Raw genomic sequence first — 17,976 nt, 5'->3', positions numbered from 1 at the left:
AGTAAGTAGTTGATTCTTATTTGAGGTAGTTCTTTTAAAGCTTTTATTTATTTGACAGAAAGAGACACAGCAAGAGAGGGAACACAAGCAGGGGGAGTGGGAGTGGGAGAAGCAGGCTTCCCACGGAACAGGACCCTGGGATCATGACCTGGGCTGAAGGCAGATGCTTAACGACTGAGCCACCCAGGCGCCCCTAAGGTAGTTCTATTAAGTCACTATGAACACTGACCCACTCCTAGGGAAAACAGGGTTAGGTTCCTGAAAGACTTAGGTCACATTTTCATCAATGTGTTTCTATTTAGACAGCTTATTGTTGATTCCTTAATACTGAACTCATCATAGCCAAGGGCAGTAATAAGCCTGAAAGTTTATCTAGGACCTGTGTTTTCTCCACCAAGCACATCGCCATCTTGTGCTTAGGATTACTAGACAGCACTTCAGTCCTCTGCTTGGAGGGGCATTTAAAAAAAGCAAAACCACCGATAAGCATGAAAAGCGCAAAAACCCTGAAAGTATATATATTGTGAAAAGCACATTAATTTACAGTATGAGAGAATTAACCAGTGCTGTCTTGTTAAATTCAGCTGGGAATGTTAAACTTTTCGCCACTCTGTGCATGTCCATGACTGCTATGCATACTGATCGGCGATCACAAATTTTAATGAGTGGGCAAATGTGCAAATATAGAATCTATGAATTGAGTAAGCAAATTTGCAAATATAGGATGTATGAATAACGAAGACTACATTGCCTTGTACAGTTTCCTCCAGTTTGCTGCTTTTGATCAAATGGTATTTATCAAAATTTCAGCACACCATTACCATCAAAAAACTAGTAATAAATTTTGCTGCCGGTTTTCAAAACGTTTCTACATAAGATATACTACTTTGTGTACTCTGCAAATCTATCTTCGGTCTTCAATGCATCTGCCTTCAGCTCAAGTCATGATCCTAGGGTCCTGGGATTGAGCCCCCCATCGGGCTTCCTGCTCAGGGGAAGCTTGCTTCTCCCTCTTCCACTCCCTCTGCTTGTGTTCCCTCTCTCACTGTCTCTTCTTCTCTCTGTCAAATAAATAAATAAAATCTAAAAAAAAAAAAAAGTTCAACTCTTGGTTTCAGCTCTGGTAGTGATCTCAGGGTCATGGTATCCAGCCCTCAGTGCAGCTCTGAGCTCAGCAGGAGTATGCTTAAGATTCTTTCCCCTTCCCTCTTCCTCCCCTTGCCCCATGATCTAAATAAAATCTTTAAAAAAAGAAATTGCACATAAGACTCTAGGTTTTTAAAAAATTTTTTCCCCATTTCAGTCATTGGCAGTCTTTTTAATTACTGATAGTTTATGGGGCATTAAGTAGGCTTTCACTGGTTCTGGAAAACAGCAATAATCCTGACACCTGGCAGGCATATGTGACATGTAATCATTTCTTTCAATCAGTTTTGATTTCAGGGCCTCTTCCCCACATCATTCCTTCTCTTCATTAGGCCCAGCAGTAACGTTAACTTGTTAGATACCAAGTCAGTCAGTTACTTTTTGATACTGGTTTTTGGTGGGGTCTTATTTCTTCTGGTTTCCTCTTTTACCCTTTTCTTCTGTGCAAATATATATTTACTTTATGTTTATTACAATCTTTCCGTTAAAATAATTCTGCCTTATAAGGAGTTTAGAGCAAGGGAAAAAACCCCACCTGAATATCAACCACTACCCTCAAGTAAAACTTAATTTTGGGGGGTATACTTGACTTTCCCCCCTCCCAATATGCCAATGCTGGTACTGCGCCTGCAGCGGTCTATAAAATCCAATTCGTCGCAGCTTCATTTAGCACACCCTATGCCTTTATTCACATGCAGAACCTCCGAATGAATGAATGAATGTTCTTACGCCAAAGAACTTCAGCGAGGAAGAGAAACTAGAAGAGAAAAATAGGAAATTAAAAAAAGGATAGGGTGGGGAGGACAGCGGGGAGGGGGGGGGCGGAAAACAGGAAATAAGAGGCGGTTCAACACTTTCCCCCAGTAACGCATTCCCGCTCCCTGTCAGCCTCGGTTTCCATTCACCGCCCAGAGCGGCGCTCCCTCCTCCAACTGGGCACGTCCACCTTACATCCGCACCCGCGCACGGCCTTCCCGCATTCGGTACGACACCCCTTAACTCCTGAGTCTTTCCTCGCTCGGCAAGCTCGCTTTCCTGCATGCTTCTGGGGGTGAGACTTACTTCTAACGTGCCGACGGGCAAGCTCCAGGCAGCCCCGGCCCACCGAAGGCCGGGCGCGCGCTCGGCGCCAGGTCTGAGACAGGGGCCCAGGCCCAAGTTCCGGCTCCCGGGAGCGGGCCGCAGGGAGCAGCGGCACGCTCCCCACCTCCCCGAGGGCAGCTGCCGTCGCTGCCGACCGAGGAAGCTCCTTGGTAACCGCCCGCCAGCCGCCTAACGGGGGGGGGGGTTCCGACCACCCCGCCGGGGCCCGAAGGGGCGGGGGCCGGCGGCCGGAGAGCTCACCCAAGGGCACCCTCCCACCCCCGCGCCTCTGGGCGCACGCGCAGCAGCCGCAGCCTCCTTTATTTAGACCGCGATGGCTCCTCTTGCGTCCCACCGTCCTCCTCCCAAAGGCGGCTCCCACCCCGCGCACCCCGGAGCCCCTGGGACCAGCCTCGAGCAGGTCCCCGAGCGGGACTATCCCTAAACTGGAACGGCAGCGGCCGGACTTGCGCGTGAAGAAAAGAAGCGGCAACCGGAAAGACCTGACGGGTCGCAAGTAGGCGAGCCAGGCCTCAGAGGAAGAGGAAGGCCGGGGCGAGCCGAGGTTTGCCGAAGGCGGCGTTCCGGAGCCGCGCGGGGCGGGGAGGAAGGCCGAGGGTGGGAGAGGAGGGGCGCGGCGGAAACTGCCGAGGTTTTCCGAAGGCCGCGGCGTCCGAGTTGCCCGGATGTAGTTGGTGGAGCGGCAGCGGCGGCACCAGCGGCGGCGGCGGCGGCGGCAGGAGGCGGAGGAGAAGGACCAGGCAGCGGCGGCTACGGGGGGAGGAGGGGAGGAGGCGGCGGAGCAGGGCGAAGAGAAGGAGGAGGAGGCAGTAGCTCTCCGCGGGGCTGAGCCGGACGCGTCTTCTTGCCCCCCTCCCCCCGGTTCGCCGCTGCCGCCGTGTAGTTGGCGCGGCTGCCCGGGCTCAGAGTGAGCGTGGTGTCGGCGGAGGGAGATGGCCCGGGAACGCCGGCGCCAGTAACGGGGAGGTGCTGAGAGTCGCCGAGGGCGCGCCGGGCCCTGGTGCCGGTCCTGCCGCCCGCCCGCCGCCTGCGCGCCCGCCCGCCCGCCTCTCGCGGCCGCTCTCCCCCTCCCCCCGACACACACTCACAGGCCCGGCATTGATGGTAATGTATGCGAGGAAACAGCAGAGACTCAGTGATGGGTAAATTGTCTTTTCGTTTCGGGCCGGGCCGCAGCGCGGGCGGGGGGCGGTGGCGGCGGCGGCGCGAGGAGGGGGGGGGCTGTTCCTCCTTATCTGGTGCTGGCCGAGCCGCCATTTTTGTTGTTAACCCTGATCCGGATCGGGCTGGGAGGAGGAGCCGCCGCGCGAGCAGGCGAGGACGGAGTGAGTGTGGAGGCAGTGGAGGGCCGGCTTCTCGGCGTTTCGCCCTGGTTACCGCCTTTCAGCCGGGTGTGTGTGTGTGTGTATGTGTATGTGTATGTGTGTGTGGGCTCATTGCCGGTACGTTTGGTAGGTCTCCCGCGGGGAGAGGCGCTGGGGGGGGGGGGGGGCCCGTTTTCTTCCTCCCCCGCCGAGGTGTCTCATATCGCCGTCTCTCTTCCTGTTTTTCAGCTGTCACGACCGGAGGGGGGACTCGCAGCCTTACCAGGTACCAGCCGAGGCCGGGGTGGAGGGGTGGGTGGGGGGACGGAGGGGGGAAGGGAGGAACTGCTACTCGAGCGCAGGCTTCAGAAGTCGCTACAGGCCCTTCGGTGCAACAAATCTGAAACTAGCACCGCCGGTCCCCTTAACATTTTGTGTTTGGTTCTGTTAGCGCTCTCCAGCAACGTTTGGTGACTTATTTTGACAGGTGACTGGAGGAAGTTCAGGGTTTTGTTTTTGTTTTGTTTTTTTTAGGAAAAAAAAAAATCATTCCTAGCCAGGAAGAACCTAACTCGATTATTTCGGTGTGAAAGAATCGATGGGATGAGACGATAGGTGACTTCTGAGCCATATTTATTGTATTTGGGAACTAAAAGTTAACGTAAGGATACTTGAATTAGATGGAAAGCTTGGGAAGAAACAACTAATTGATTTGGAACTTTTATGTGTGTCCTAAACTATCCCTTCCCCATTTTAATTGTTTTTGGTGCAAATAGTTGAGTTACTAGTGAAAGATAGTGCTTTTTCTCATTGTAAGAATTGAGATCTTTGGATACTTGGATAATTCGTTCTATGGCCAGAAGTCTTTTTATGGATAATTCTAATATAGATGGTTCTAGGTAGGTAGGTTCCTTTTTGTTACTGCGGTTTCTGCATGTAAAGTTTTTTAAAATTGTGATAGAAGTGGGCCCTGTTTTGAGGGGGAAATCTCATAAGTGGTCGGTAACTATCAGATGACACCAGAAATAAATACTTCCCACTTTCTATACTTAATCACTTAAAGGAGTTTCTAGGATTATAGTTCTGTTACTGGCTAGCATGAGTTGTTAAAGCTCAAGTTAAAAACCCTAGGTCCCTTGGTGTGTATAATACTGTTCATTATCTTTGGATAGTCAAAAGATTAAACGCTGTTGAATCTGCCCTTCTGAAACATACTAATGACACACAGTAAAAGACTGGTTTATTATGGTTGTCTTAAATGTGTGTTAAAATAAAACTAAACCATTGTGAGGGAGTTTTAGAAATATCCACCAACGTTTTTATATCTTGAAATTGTTTTCCATACCTGCAAGAGTAGGTAAGTTAGGTATGAAATGGTTTTTTTTGGATCAAAAAATTCGAGAAACTGATGCTTTCTTTTTTTGTAGGTTTGTAGAGACATGCTTATGTATACTTGTGTCTGTGCATATCAGTTGTTAGAACACAAGGTTGTTACATTAGTACTCAAGATGAAACTAGTACACTAGTTTCTACTTTGGATTAAATTTTGTAATTCCCAAAAAAATTTATTAAGGAATTAATGTACCAAGGTGTTTGATTTTTTGTAGTTACGAGATATTTAATGAAAAAAAAGTTTTTTTTTAAACATGATTTGTACAAGAGTCTTAGGTATTTAGGTGTTGTCTGAATAACTTAAAGGCAGAATTGAAAATAGAAATTTTAATTTTATTGATATAAGTTCATAAATAAGTTAATATGCCAAATTTTATGATAAAATCATTTAGGAAGTTAAGTTTAAAGTTTCAATTCTTTCTCTCTTTTTTGGGGGGTGATGTTTTACAGGCACTTAAGTATTCATCGAAGAGTCACCCCAGTAGCGGTGATCACAGACATGAAAAAATGCGAGACGCCGCAGATCCTTCACCACCAAATAAAATGTTGCGGAGATCTGATAGTCCTGAAAACAAATATAGTGACAGCACAGGTCACAGTAAGGCCAAAAATGTGCATATTCACAGAGTTAGAGAGAGGGATGGTGGTGAGTAGCTTTTTTGATGAAACTTCCACATATACTTAACAATAGCTCTCTGTAAAACAATAGGTGGCAGTGATATTTCCAGCGTGGGGACATTACCATATGGTTATGTCATCAAAATATTTTATTTCTATTAATTTACTTAATTCCTAAACAAGTCACCTTAGAAGTAAGCTATTGAGCTGAGCATCTTAAAATGGATACCAGTGGCTTATAATAAGAGAATGCGTTTATGAGTATGACCTGCCAAATGCTTTATTACTGAGAGAAATGCAGGACGTTTTTCTAAGAAAAGAACTTTCACCTTTTCAAGTAAAGTCTTCAGTTTATTTGACTCAGTTTAAGATTCTTGTTGCTGCTTAAATTTATTTTTATAAGGAGTTCAAATGTGTTTCCTACTGATAAATTATGAATTTAAAAGCTTAGTACAGTTTTTGAGATCGTTTACAAGTTAAAAAAAACCCACCTGTGATTATAAAATTCTTTTGGGTTTTTGTTAGCATTTAAAATGTTATTTTCTAGATTTTCCAGGATTTTATTAATGTAATTTTTATACCGTTTTCATACAGATATTCAACTTTTTAAAAGTTAGCCTCATTTCTTTTGTACGGTGCTGATACCCTTCAGTTATAACCCTACCTCAAGCTCTTTGTGGTAGGAGGCTAAGAAAAAGTAAATCAGTAACTATTTTCAGATTTAATTTGCCCAGAATTTACCAAAAAATCAGATTTCATATTTAAAGCATGTATTGAGACACAAACCATTTTCACTAGAGTAATTAAAACATCTGGTTTGTCCCCACTGTAAGATCTTCTCTTGTTTAATAGATAACATGTTTGAGATACATATATACAACAGTGATTGTACTTTCAGAAGCTTCTAAGGAAACTCAAATGAGTGCCATGTGGCTTTCTGTCCATGAACTTCTCAATACTTCGCTTACTTTTAAAAAATATCCTTCATCTTCTGGTCCTCTTTTTCCGCCTCTTAGGATGGAGATCAGCTTTATTCAGTGTGATCAGATAATCAGAAACATGGGTGTTCTCTGTCCATAGTTATTGGGTTGAGGAAATTAATGGTTAGATTGCATTGAAATGGAAGAATTTAGACACTGGATGGAAGGAGAATACAGTTCTGTTGAATATAGCTATAGCATTGTGCTACTGATGCAGATAAACTTTATTTTATTTGTATGTAACCAGTAGGAGGTGGGTTTGGTTATTAAAGTGTTAGAGAAGTCCTTTGATGGCAAAACTACTTTATTAATATTTTTAATTTTGTGGGTAAATTTTCCAGTGTTAGATATGGTTTGAGATGATACTATTTTCAGTTATTCTTCTATAGTGGATTTCATTTTAAATGTTAGCTCTTGGAAGGCAGGTATTGTTTTGTGTTGTACTGTGTTTTATTTTTAAAATTTTGGTGATTGTGACAAAATAGGATGTGGTACTTCATCTCCTTACAGATGAGTATCTTAGATTTTCTTTTAGTGATTGTGATCTGGTTAAGGTATCCTATATCTCCAAATCCAGGAATAAGTCAGTTTAGGCGCTCTGGGAAAGTTCTGTAAATGCTTTTGAACATTCACAGGTAACCATACCTGATAATTCCTTTATAGGTGAGTTAATCCCAAGATCATTCTGTTGCTTATTTATTCAACAAACATGGGGCAACAGTTGTGTAGTATTCCTGGAAGTAAAGATAAAATGTGATCCTTGCCTTAAAAACTAGTTTGAAAGGCTTTGACTTTTGGCAGCTAGTGGTGGTTGTAGCTGCTAACTTTATCTGTACTCCTTTTTTCTTCATTTCGATTTTAATTTTGCTTCCTATGTGAATTCCAGATACTTCTACGGTTTTAGTTTTCTTTTTATTTGCATCTGGTTGCTGATGCTTTTGTAAGAAACTTGTAATTTTTCTCATCTAGTCATTTGCTAAGTTAAGCCCCACTTTCTGATTTGCTTTTTAGCTGTTTATCTGTCTTCTTCTGGAGCCTTTTAATTAATAAAATAGCTCCATTTCTATCTACCATTTCTAATATGCCTGGCTGCCATATTCCTTTATACTATGTATGAATAATAAGTATCATAAAATAGGAGATCTCCATTCTGAAGTTTGGAATGTCTCTTTGATGTTAATTCTCTTAAAGATGTGAAGTGGTCGTTCTTTTCTCATTAATACTTAGGTATTTAGTCCTTATACACTGACTCCTGGTATTTTCTTTTATTGCTGATACATGTTTGAAACTGAGTTTTTTTAAAGTGCATAAGTTTGATTTTTTTTTTTTTTACAGGCATTTGTATTCTTTTGGATTTTTATTTTTAAATAAATGTAAGTTATAATATATACATATAAGTATTCATATATATAAAGTCAAAACCATTTCCCAATGTTAATTGCAGTGATCTGTGCACCTGTGTAAGGAACTTAATTTAAGAACAGGTTAGGGGGCGCCTGGGTGGCTAAGTTGGTTTAAGCATCTGACTCTTGATTTCAGCTCAGGTCATGATCTCAGGGTTGTGGGAGTCAGCCCCACATCTCACTACACACTGGGTGTGGAGCCTGCTTAAGATTCTCTCCCTTCCCCACCCCCCTTAAAAAAAACCAAACAAACCACTTTTAAGAACAGGTTAGTATATTGTTTATTGATCTAATATCAGTATGTTATTTTCATTTTCATTTTAGGTTTTTATTTTTTTATTTTTATTTTTTTAAAGATTTTATTTATTTATTTGAGAGAGAGAGAATGAGAGAGAACACATGAGAGGGGATAGGGTCAGAGGGCAAAGCAGACTCCCTGCCAAGCAGGGAGCCCGATGCGGGACTCGATCCAGGGACTCCAGGATCATGACCTGAGCCGAAGGCAGTCGCTTAACCAACTGAGCCACCCAGGCGCCCTTCATTTTAGGTTTTTAAAAGAAACCTAGACTTCAGTAAATATCTACTAACTTAAGAGCCTATGTACTATGATTTGTAATTTGCATTTTAGAAAGCAGGTTAAACAAATGTGGAACTTATAAATCAAGGTTGGGCTTTACTGGCATCTATCTACATCACAATGTATTTCTTACAGTGATTACTAGATTTCTTTTATGGCACCTTGGAAAGTGCCAGTTCGGAAGTAACGTATAAAAGGACTTTAAGTAATTTGCTAGGGAAAGTAAAAGCAAGGAGAAGGATTGTCAGTTGTAGAAATCTTTAGTTTAAAAAAAAACTTACTATAGCATAATATGTACAGTTAAGAGAGTTAGATTTTGTCCTTTTCTGATTTATTAAAAGGAATGTAGATTATTGTAAATTAGGGGCCGTTGAGAGTATAATTAAATATTCTTTAACTTGGTGAATCAGGTTATTTTTATATATTCTGTGATTTATTTGCAAAACAGTCTTAACCAAAAGCAAGAATCTTAAGGTACAATCATTAGATTTGTTTTTATAACTTAAACATGTTTTTAAAAGTGCGGCTGACATCCAAACTGCCGAAGTATGAACCTACAGTTCATGTTGAATTTGTATTTTCGTGGAATTTTAAGAACACTTTCTCTTTAGTTATTAAAGTGTGTTTTTCTTGAGACTTGTTTTAAATGATTATTTTACCAAGTAACTTCAAGAATGATAGTGCAGATGAGTTTAGGATGAAAGGTATCTTAACAAGGATTCTGGAAAGATGTTCCACAAAACTTCAACCTCTTGGGGGTTGTCCTATTTTTCATATCCCTCTCAGAATTATTTGTAAGAAACTTATTAGTAAGATATATTTGGAATACTTGTTAGAAACCTCTTTTTTGGGGATAGCTTAACTCAGTTGACTAATTGAAAAATATTCTTCGTTGGTTTCCTGAGTATTTAGGTATCTTTGAGTACAAAGTAAAGTTGCCTTTGGTGGTTTTGGTAACCATTGTTTCTAAAGATCTGAAAAAATTTTAGCTGCATAGTGAAAGTTTTTATTTTGTTTTGTCATGTAGCCATGTTTGGAGATACTTGGAAATGTATATTCATCTAATTTTCAAACAAAGGATACTATATAACATTTGAAGAAATTGTTCTGTAGGGACTATTTGGGGATAATTGGTGCTTTTATAGTTTTTAAAATATAATTTAGTAATGTTTGAATCTTTTCACATTGGGTGATAGATTGATACTTGGGTAACACGCACGGCCTTATGGTTATTCAGGTAACTGTTTTGAATAAAATGAAATGTGCTTTGCATTTGTAATGCTAGAAGCTATTATAAAAGTGAACAGTCTCCTTTGATCCTCCTATTGCTCTTGGAAGGTAGAACAGATAGCATCCGTTTTACAGTTTTACAAATGAGAGAACATTTACTTGTATAAAATTGAACAAATAGTGGTAGAGCTGACTCTAGAAATTGGTCCTCTCTGTTCTGGTAAATTGTTTACACTGTCAGAGAGGAAACATTTAGGCATATTGATAGCTTATTTGGTGGGTGTTTACTATAGCACAAATTTAAATTTAAAGTCATATCCTCTTGTATCTTAAAGCTTTCACCCAGCGTCCTCGGTGATTACACCTAATTTAGTTCTTATCAAAGCCACGGCATTGACAATGGCACAATATATGTGTGTAGTTCTAGACCAAGATAGCACGTCAGTGTTTGACTTTTTAAAAGAGTTTTAACATGAAAGTTTGCCAAAATTTTCGTTTGGAAGCAGCCGTTTTTCTCACGGCCTTATATTCAGATACTTGTTTTCAAAGCAACTTAGAAATTTCATACAGAATCTGAAGTTTACTAATAACTTGGATTTCATTCCAGTGAAATAAATATTACCTGTTTTTATTGATTCATGTTTTATAATAAGATAGTAAAGTAGGCAGATAGGTTTGCATTGGATCTCCATAGGTCAGTTAAAAACCACAGGAAATAGGTATTCCATTTCAAGAGAAACAGAATAAGCTTGGCAGGCAGTCCTAATATTTCAGTTCTTCAGTGTTTTTTTTTTTTTTTTTTAATTTTAGGAAATATATATACCCTAGACATGTGTGCATGTATTTGAACACATCCATGTCATTTGTCTTAATCATCACTTTTTAACATTTTTGTTTTTAAAGGGATGGTTATATATTGTTAATGATATAATGTTATTTCTATTTCACAATCAAAAATATTTTGGAATGGTTGACTTTGATCTTTTTAAAGCAGTCTTAATTGAGCTGTTTTTTAGTTGTACAAGATGTAAAGTTTTTGGTATAACAGGATTTTTGGTCCATAATTCACAGAAAACTAGATTGTCTCTGTTAAGTGTCTGCTTATTGTCTTCTGTTGTGCAGAATGGTTGTGGTCTATGTAGTTTATCATTTTGTTACGATGCTGGAAAGAGTGAAGGTAGCAATGAGCTGGGGCATCTTTACCGGAATTCTGTAAGTGGGACCACATCTGTAACTACTCTGCTTCTGGGACTCAGTGTACTAAGTATCGGAGATACTATTTGTTAATCATTTCAAAAGCAGTTATTTAGGTCTTGCAAATGTCTCCTAAGAGTCTCTCTTCTACTTATTTATCTGATACTTTATAATTTTGAAAGCCCTTTTACACTGTTTCTCATCTGATCCCACAACAACCCTTTGAAATAGACTGATGAAGATTATTCCTGTTTAAGTGGGAATACTTGGGAATATAATTTGAAGGTAGAGCTAGGGTATTATATATAGCTAAGAGACTGGCTTTCCAGTTTTAACAATTAATAGTAGCTTAAATACTTCACTTGGATTGTAGTTACAACCACTTCCCAGTTCTTAAAATACAACCATTATACTCCTGGCTACCACCTTCTCTTACCAGGACTCTGCAAAAGCCTCTGAATGGTGTTCTTTTTGCATCACACAATTATTTCCCACACAAGTGGTCCAGTTAAAATGCCACTCAGCTCACATCACTCTCTTTCTGAAAACCTTCTAGTGACTCCCTGTTAGTTACAAGGCCTATAAATGACCCTGTGTAATCTGGTGTCTGGGTGTTTCTTCAGCTTCCTCACCTACCACTCTTGCCCTTGTTTGTGCTGCCCTGTCCATTCTGGCCTTACAGGAAGAAGTTTGTTCTTGTCTCAAGAGTACTGCATTTTATGCTCCTCCTTTCTAGGATGTTCATCTTTTTGTGTGTCCTCCTGGTGCACTCTCCACTTCAGTAATGTGCTTAAATGTCACCATCTCCCAAAGGCCTTCCCTACCCTTCCTGATCACTCTGAAACTGCCATCCCTGTCATTGTCTATCCTTTTCACTGAGTGTTCTTCCTTGTACTTCACATAACTTGATGTTATTTACTTAGAGTCCTTCTGCTGCAACATGACTTGTGTGTCCCTGAAAGTCATCATGCTATGCAAAATCCCACCACCGGATTTATGGGGAAAGTGAAGTTAGGGGCACATTAAAGACATAGGAACCCAACAAAAATCATAGCATGACATATTAAATGGTTAAGGAGTACATTAACAGTACAATAAATATGGTACTTTACCTTCATAAATACCTGAAATTAGCTTGTGGGAGGTGGGCATCTTTTGAAAAGGTTGCAGCTTGTGAGTTACTGTGAAGTGATGGAAGGAGGGTTATCTGAAATAACCCTCTGAAAGTTGTAACACTTAATTGTGGATGGATAGGATTCATAACTCATAGGTTGAATTGAGGTAGCTTGAAGATGTTTGGGGTGTGTGCTTTGTGAATTCCTGTGTAGCTTGGTTCATCTGGGTACGGCTAGTGTTTTTCACAGGTGAAACTGCTCATAAGTGGGAAATTTGTGTTATGCTCAAATAATTTCTTGATTTACCAATAGTGCTGGAACAAACGTGCATTTTCAAATACAAGTGTTAATAGCAGAACTAACTATATTAGAGCTTTTCTTTGCTTGTCTTCTGTGGAATATATTCCACCAGAACAGGGAGTGAATTTGTTTTGTTAACTTGTATTCCTCTTGCGTAGAACAGTGTCTGACGCCTTGTAGCATTTCAGTAAATGGGTGGCTAGAATAATAATGGAATTGTTATTATGATGTAAGGTAAATGAAATTGCAGTTTTCTGGAACAGTGCTTCTGAAACTTGAATGTGTATAGTAATCACCTGGGGATCTTGGCTAAAATGCATATTCTGGTTAATGGGAGCCACAAACGCAAATTACATGTGTGGTTTTCTAGTAGTTCTGTTGAAGTAAAAGTAAAGTGAAATTAATTTTAGTATATTTTCTAACCTAGTCTGTCCAGAATATTATCATTTCAGCATGTACTTGATATTTTTAAAGCTATTAATAAGATTCTTTACATTCCTGTTTTTGTGCGAAGTCTTTGAAATCCAGTATTTTACACTTACTTTATAACACCTTTCAGTTTGGACTAGTCACATTTCATGTGCTTACTTGCCACATGAAGTGGCTATTGGACAGCAGAGTTCTGGAGAATATGATTACTCTGTTGGTCTATCTAGCTTCACACATACTTCTCTATTTCTCTAAAGAAATTTTTCATATGCCTGATTTCTGAAATACCATGTAAATGCAAGGTATGGTTAGAGTTAATGAATTCTTGAACTATATAGTGCTCTTGTACTAAAATTTTTCTGTTAGGACACATTTATCAGAAAAATTAGAGAAAGGAGGAAAATAAAATGGCCTTAAATCCTGTCATTTGGAGTTAATCAGTTTTTCATAGGACACATTCTTGTCCTAAAATATTAGAAGGATTTTATAAGTAGCTTTTCCAGAATTTTTATTAAAATGGTTTCATATTCTGTTACGCCCTTTATTTTGGCTTGTATTTAATATTTGTGTAGTGGGTTCAGTGGACACTTGGTATTGACAGTATCAGTCTCAAGACTGACTAGGAATACTTTTTAGTTGGTTCTTAGAGAATATTAATATTTCTTTTTGTCCTTAACTAATGTATTGAAGTCTTCTTTCAGTTAGTGTTTAAGTCTAGTGTCTGATACTTGTAGCTAGGTGATGTTAGGCACAGTACAAAATCCGAGTTTTTGTGCCCACTCCCTTAGGATTGTTGTGGAAATTATGTATCTAAAATGCTTTTAAAGCACATGGCTAAGTGCATGGACTGTGACACCCTAAATGATTAGGTTTGCTCTTATTCCTATGACTAAGTTAGTGTCAGATCAGCAGCTGTAGGTCTCAGACTATTCTCTTCTTTAGAGTTAAGAAGGAAAACAATGGGTATTTCAGTTGCCAAACTGAAGAGCCTGACAAGTGAGAGCTACATGAAGGGGGCTCCAGGGCAGTTCTGACTAACTTGGTGCCTGCTCATGCCCAGGACTTTGCAGTTCAGAGATTTTTAGATAGATGTAAGGATAATTTCCTCCAGATTTGGCTGCCTTATTAGAGTCACCTGAGAAGCTTTTAAAGCAACAAGTTCCTTGACTCCCTCTGAATTAACCATGAGTCAAAGCAGTAGGGGATGTAGCCTAGAAAACTGAATTTTTAAATAAGGATTTATTTTAGATCTTTATAAACTGCAGGTCTAGGGAGAGTACATGGAAGAGGAGGAGGAGGAACTCTGAGTGGGATAGTAAAGAATTTTATCATTAGGAATCTGGAAGTCTGGAGTGGTTATTTGCCAGATCATATGTTAATGTGTTATCTTGGTTTTAGAGAGTTTTCTTCTCTTCGACCTTCTTTCCTGATTTATAGGTTATGCAGTTTGTATGTCGTTATACATTAAATAGCTAACTTAGTTTCATGTGGCATGGACATCTAATGCCCCACAGTAGAACTAATGCTGGACAGTAGGGAAGTTTCTAACCAGTATCAGCAACTGGCAGGCAAGTGAGATATATTTGGGTAGTAACAGGAGCTACTGCTATTGCTTTTTAGATAAAACTGTCTTTGGCACTTGGGGTATCCTCCTCCTCCCGCTACCCCCCAATCCTTGTGCCTTCCTGTTGTCTTGAGACTGTTGAGTGGTAAACTTCATTTAAGTAATTGATTTGTGAAGAATAATTTTGCAGACTTCCAACTTCATAAAAATGTGTGCTGGTTGATCATGAAAACGTTGATTATAATAGGAAAAAGCTAGCAAGTTGGAACACAGTATGATAGGCTGTAAGAAGTAGTGTTCTCCGGCGCCTGGGTGGCTCATTCGGTTGAGTGTCTGCCTTCAGCTTGGGTCATGATCCCAGGGTCCTTGGGATCGAGTCCTGCATCGGGCTCCCTGCTTCGTGGGGAGTCTGCCTCTCTCCTTCTATCCCTCCCCCGCCACTGCTTGTGCATGCTCCCTCTTCTCTCAAATAAATAAAATCTCCAAAAAAAAAAAAAAAAGTAGTAGTGTTCTCTCCTGCCTGTGGCCTTCTCTGTGGTGGTTTGGTCCAGTTTCTGTTCCTGCTGTTCCTTGGCTCCTTACTAGGGTTTTAAAGCATTTGTATTTAATACTGTATGCGTAAATATCTCTATCATGGGACATTTAAATTATAAAAAATAGTAAGGGTTAAGTTACAAAGCTGTACTTAGTAAAACTGTAGACTAACCTTAATTTTATACTTTTGTGTAATTATGATAGTTCCTTTTTTATATAACTGTTGAATGTCAGTGTTGATTATTTTGGAAAACAGGACAAAGTGCTTAGCCTTTAAAATCTCCCCTTTGATTTGGGCCAGTTTTTTATTACCTTGACAAGGAGTGGGTGAGTTCTAGACACTGACTCATATAGGGATGTTCTTGATTTCTTGGGAAGAACAGGTTTCAAAATGCAGCTCTCATTTTAGTATTTCGATGTTTAAACTATTACTTTCAGTACAGACATTAGGAGGTGGAAATCTTACCTTACTGTTTGTTTAATTTATAGTTGGTTCTCATTTTCATCGTAACTATAAAAATAGTTCATGGAAAGACTTAAATAAGTATGGTCAGTCTTGAGCAGGAGAGCTACTGGGAGCTGTTACGCTGTTTAATTGACTTTGTCAGCACATGTTATTAGCATAGTTAGGGAATTATACATTATTGACTACTTTTTCCCCCGTTATGTCCTTGCACGTTGGCACATTATACATTTAGGATTTGAAATCGTCCTTTTGTGTGCTGATTTTGGGCACATTAGCTAACTTTTGGTTATATAAAGCCATATGTTACTAGCATTGCTTGTAATTAGGATTTGGATTAAGATAGAAGTAGAATTTATTTTTTATTTATTTTTTTAAAGACATTATTTATTTATATGACAGAGACACAGCGAGAGAGGGAACATAAGCAGCGGGAAGTGGGAGAGGGAGGAGCAGGCTTCCCGCGGAGCAGGGAGCCTGATGTGGGGCTTGATCCCAGGACCCTGGGACCATGACCTGAGCCCCGAAGGCAGACGCTTAACGACTGAGTCACCCAGGCGCCACTAGAAGTAGAATTTAAAGAGCATTACAGTTGATATGAATACTTTGGCATCAGAATGATAGAAATGTTAAGGAAGAGCTCAAGCTTGAACCTGATACACTGGGAGAATCCAGGAGATAATGGGGTGTGGGGGCCTAACACTGGGAGAATCCAGGAGATAATGGGGTGTGGTGGCCTAAAAAGTTAGATATGATCTTGTTTAGAATTTTGCTAAATGGGAACCATATCACTAATGGGAACATGTCACTAACCAGCCACTAATGTGGATACTTCCCATTTCTACTTTGATAATGTAGAATGGGTTGTGTTAAAAACATCTTACGTTACCTATTTTGAAACAAAAAGGTTTATTTAATTTTTATAAAATCAGTAGGACAGTATCCAAAGAGCAGTTACAACAATGAAAGCACGTTCAAGGTACTCATTATATGTAGTTTCTGCTAATTGCATGTTCTATTTCTTCGTTAAAATTAGAACAGCTGGTCGTCTGGATGGCTCAGTTGGTTGAGCGTCTGCCTTTGGCTCAAGTCTTCATCCTGGGGTTCTGGGGTCAGGGAGTATGCTTCTCCCTCTGCATCTGCCCCACCCCCCCGCCCCCTCCCAGCCCAGCTTATGCTCACACTCTCTATCTCAAATAAAAAAAAAATTAGAACAGCAATGTTGATGAAAGGTAGAATATACAGTTCTGCTGCAGCCCCTCACTGTAGTTTTATATGAGGTTAAATCATACAATACTGCTATTTCTGTAAGTAGAAAAAATGATCCTTAGTTTCATGTGGTTCCACCTAAATTATAACAGATTTGTAGCATATTCGCTTCTTGTTAGGGCAGTCCCCTTGTTTTTCAAAAACATCTAGGTTGTACTTAAGTATATTTTCCTGCCTCAATAATTTTTTTAAATGTTTATTGCCAAAAATGGGCATCCATATAATGTTCATTTTGTTGGTAATGAGCATCCTTGTTCCTGACTTTAATGGGCATACTTCTATGGTTTCACCTTTAAGAATGTTTCTTTTAGTTTTTTTGGTAGGTATTTTACCAAGTAAGACATTTTCCTCTTCCTAGTTTGCCAAGAGTATTTATCAGAAGTGGATCTTGAATCTCATGCTTTTTCTGCAACTGTTAAGAAAGATGATCATATGATCATAAACTTTTTCAGGTTATTAATGTAATAAATTACAGTAGGTTTCTTGAAGCACCTTTTCTTGGTCATGGGATTCATGGTTTTGATGTGCTGATTTTTATTTTATTTTTTAATTTTTTGCCTTTATGTCCACAAATGAGAAGCACTGTTGAAAATGGATGAGAAACATTTGTCTTTTTCTGTGCCCTGAAGCAGCTTAAATAATACCAGAATTAACTTTCTGAAAGCTGTGGTTGAATTCTGCTATAAAACTCTGCTGTTACTGCCTTAGTGAGTGGTAGAACTTTAGCTCTTTTCACATTTTTTGTATGGTTATTGACTCTTTCCCTACAGCTTTAATATTTTATTAGAAAATGTATTGATATAAAGTTTAAAATTTATGTCTATCAACAGTTTGACTCTTTTCTTGTATTGTTACTCTCCTATACTTCTTAAGAATCAGACTTAACCAAAGACTCATTTCTTGTATTGGTATTTTTAAACAGGCTACAGAGGGGCACCTGGGTGTCTCAGTCGATTAAGCAGCTGCCTTTGGCTGGGGTTCTCCTTGCTCAGCAGGGAGCCTACTTCTCCCCTGCCTGCTGTTCCCCCTGCCTGCCGTTCCCCCTGCCTGTGCTTGCTCTCTGTCTCTCTGTCTCTGTCTCTCGCTCTCTGTGTCAAATAAAATCTTTAAAAAAAAAAAACTACAGAGAACTCCGTTTTCTACGTTTTATTTAATTTCTTCTTGGATTCTTTTTTGGCCATAATTTCTTCAGTTGGATAGTTTATTTTGATTTTTTTTGTTTATTGAAAACATTTAAACGTAAATTTTCTAAACTTCACTGCTTTGTTCATACTGCATAGATTTTGATGCAGTTATAGAGTGATTGCATTTTTATTCAAATCTAGATGTGATTCCAGTTTTGTTTTTTCTCTAT

At 39.7% G+C, this 17,976-nt stretch overlaps 1 protein-coding gene across 5 annotated transcripts in view; it reads left to right on the top strand.

The window, feature by feature from the left end:
- Positions 1-2,954: 2,954 nt before the first annotated feature.
- Positions 2,955-17,976, top strand: part of WAC (WW domain containing adaptor with coiled-coil) — an 84,595-nt gene continuing 69,573 nt past the window's right edge. For 3 of the 5 annotated variants that reach the window (XM_044915517.1, XM_044915515.1, XM_044915514.1), the window contains exons 1-4: positions 2,955-3,202; positions 3,324-3,392; positions 3,804-3,840; positions 5,397-5,592. In XM_044915517.1, coding sequence (XP_044771452.1) covers positions 3,183-3,202; positions 3,324-3,392; positions 3,804-3,840; positions 5,397-5,592 — 322 coding nt within the window. In that variant the 5' untranslated portion in view covers positions 2,955-3,182. Of the gene's footprint in view, positions 3,203-3,323; positions 3,393-3,803; positions 3,841-5,217; positions 5,593-17,976 lie in introns of those variants that run through there. The other 2 variants (XM_044915518.1, XM_044915516.1) reach the window with 1 other exon arrangement.

This window comes from Neomonachus schauinslandi, chromosome 5 (assembly GCF_002201575.2).
Source record: "Neomonachus schauinslandi chromosome 5, ASM220157v2, whole genome shotgun sequence".
NCBI lineage: Eukaryota > Metazoa > Chordata > Mammalia > Carnivora > Phocidae > Neomonachus > Neomonachus schauinslandi.
This window is presented reverse-complemented; position numbering and strand designations above follow the sequence as displayed.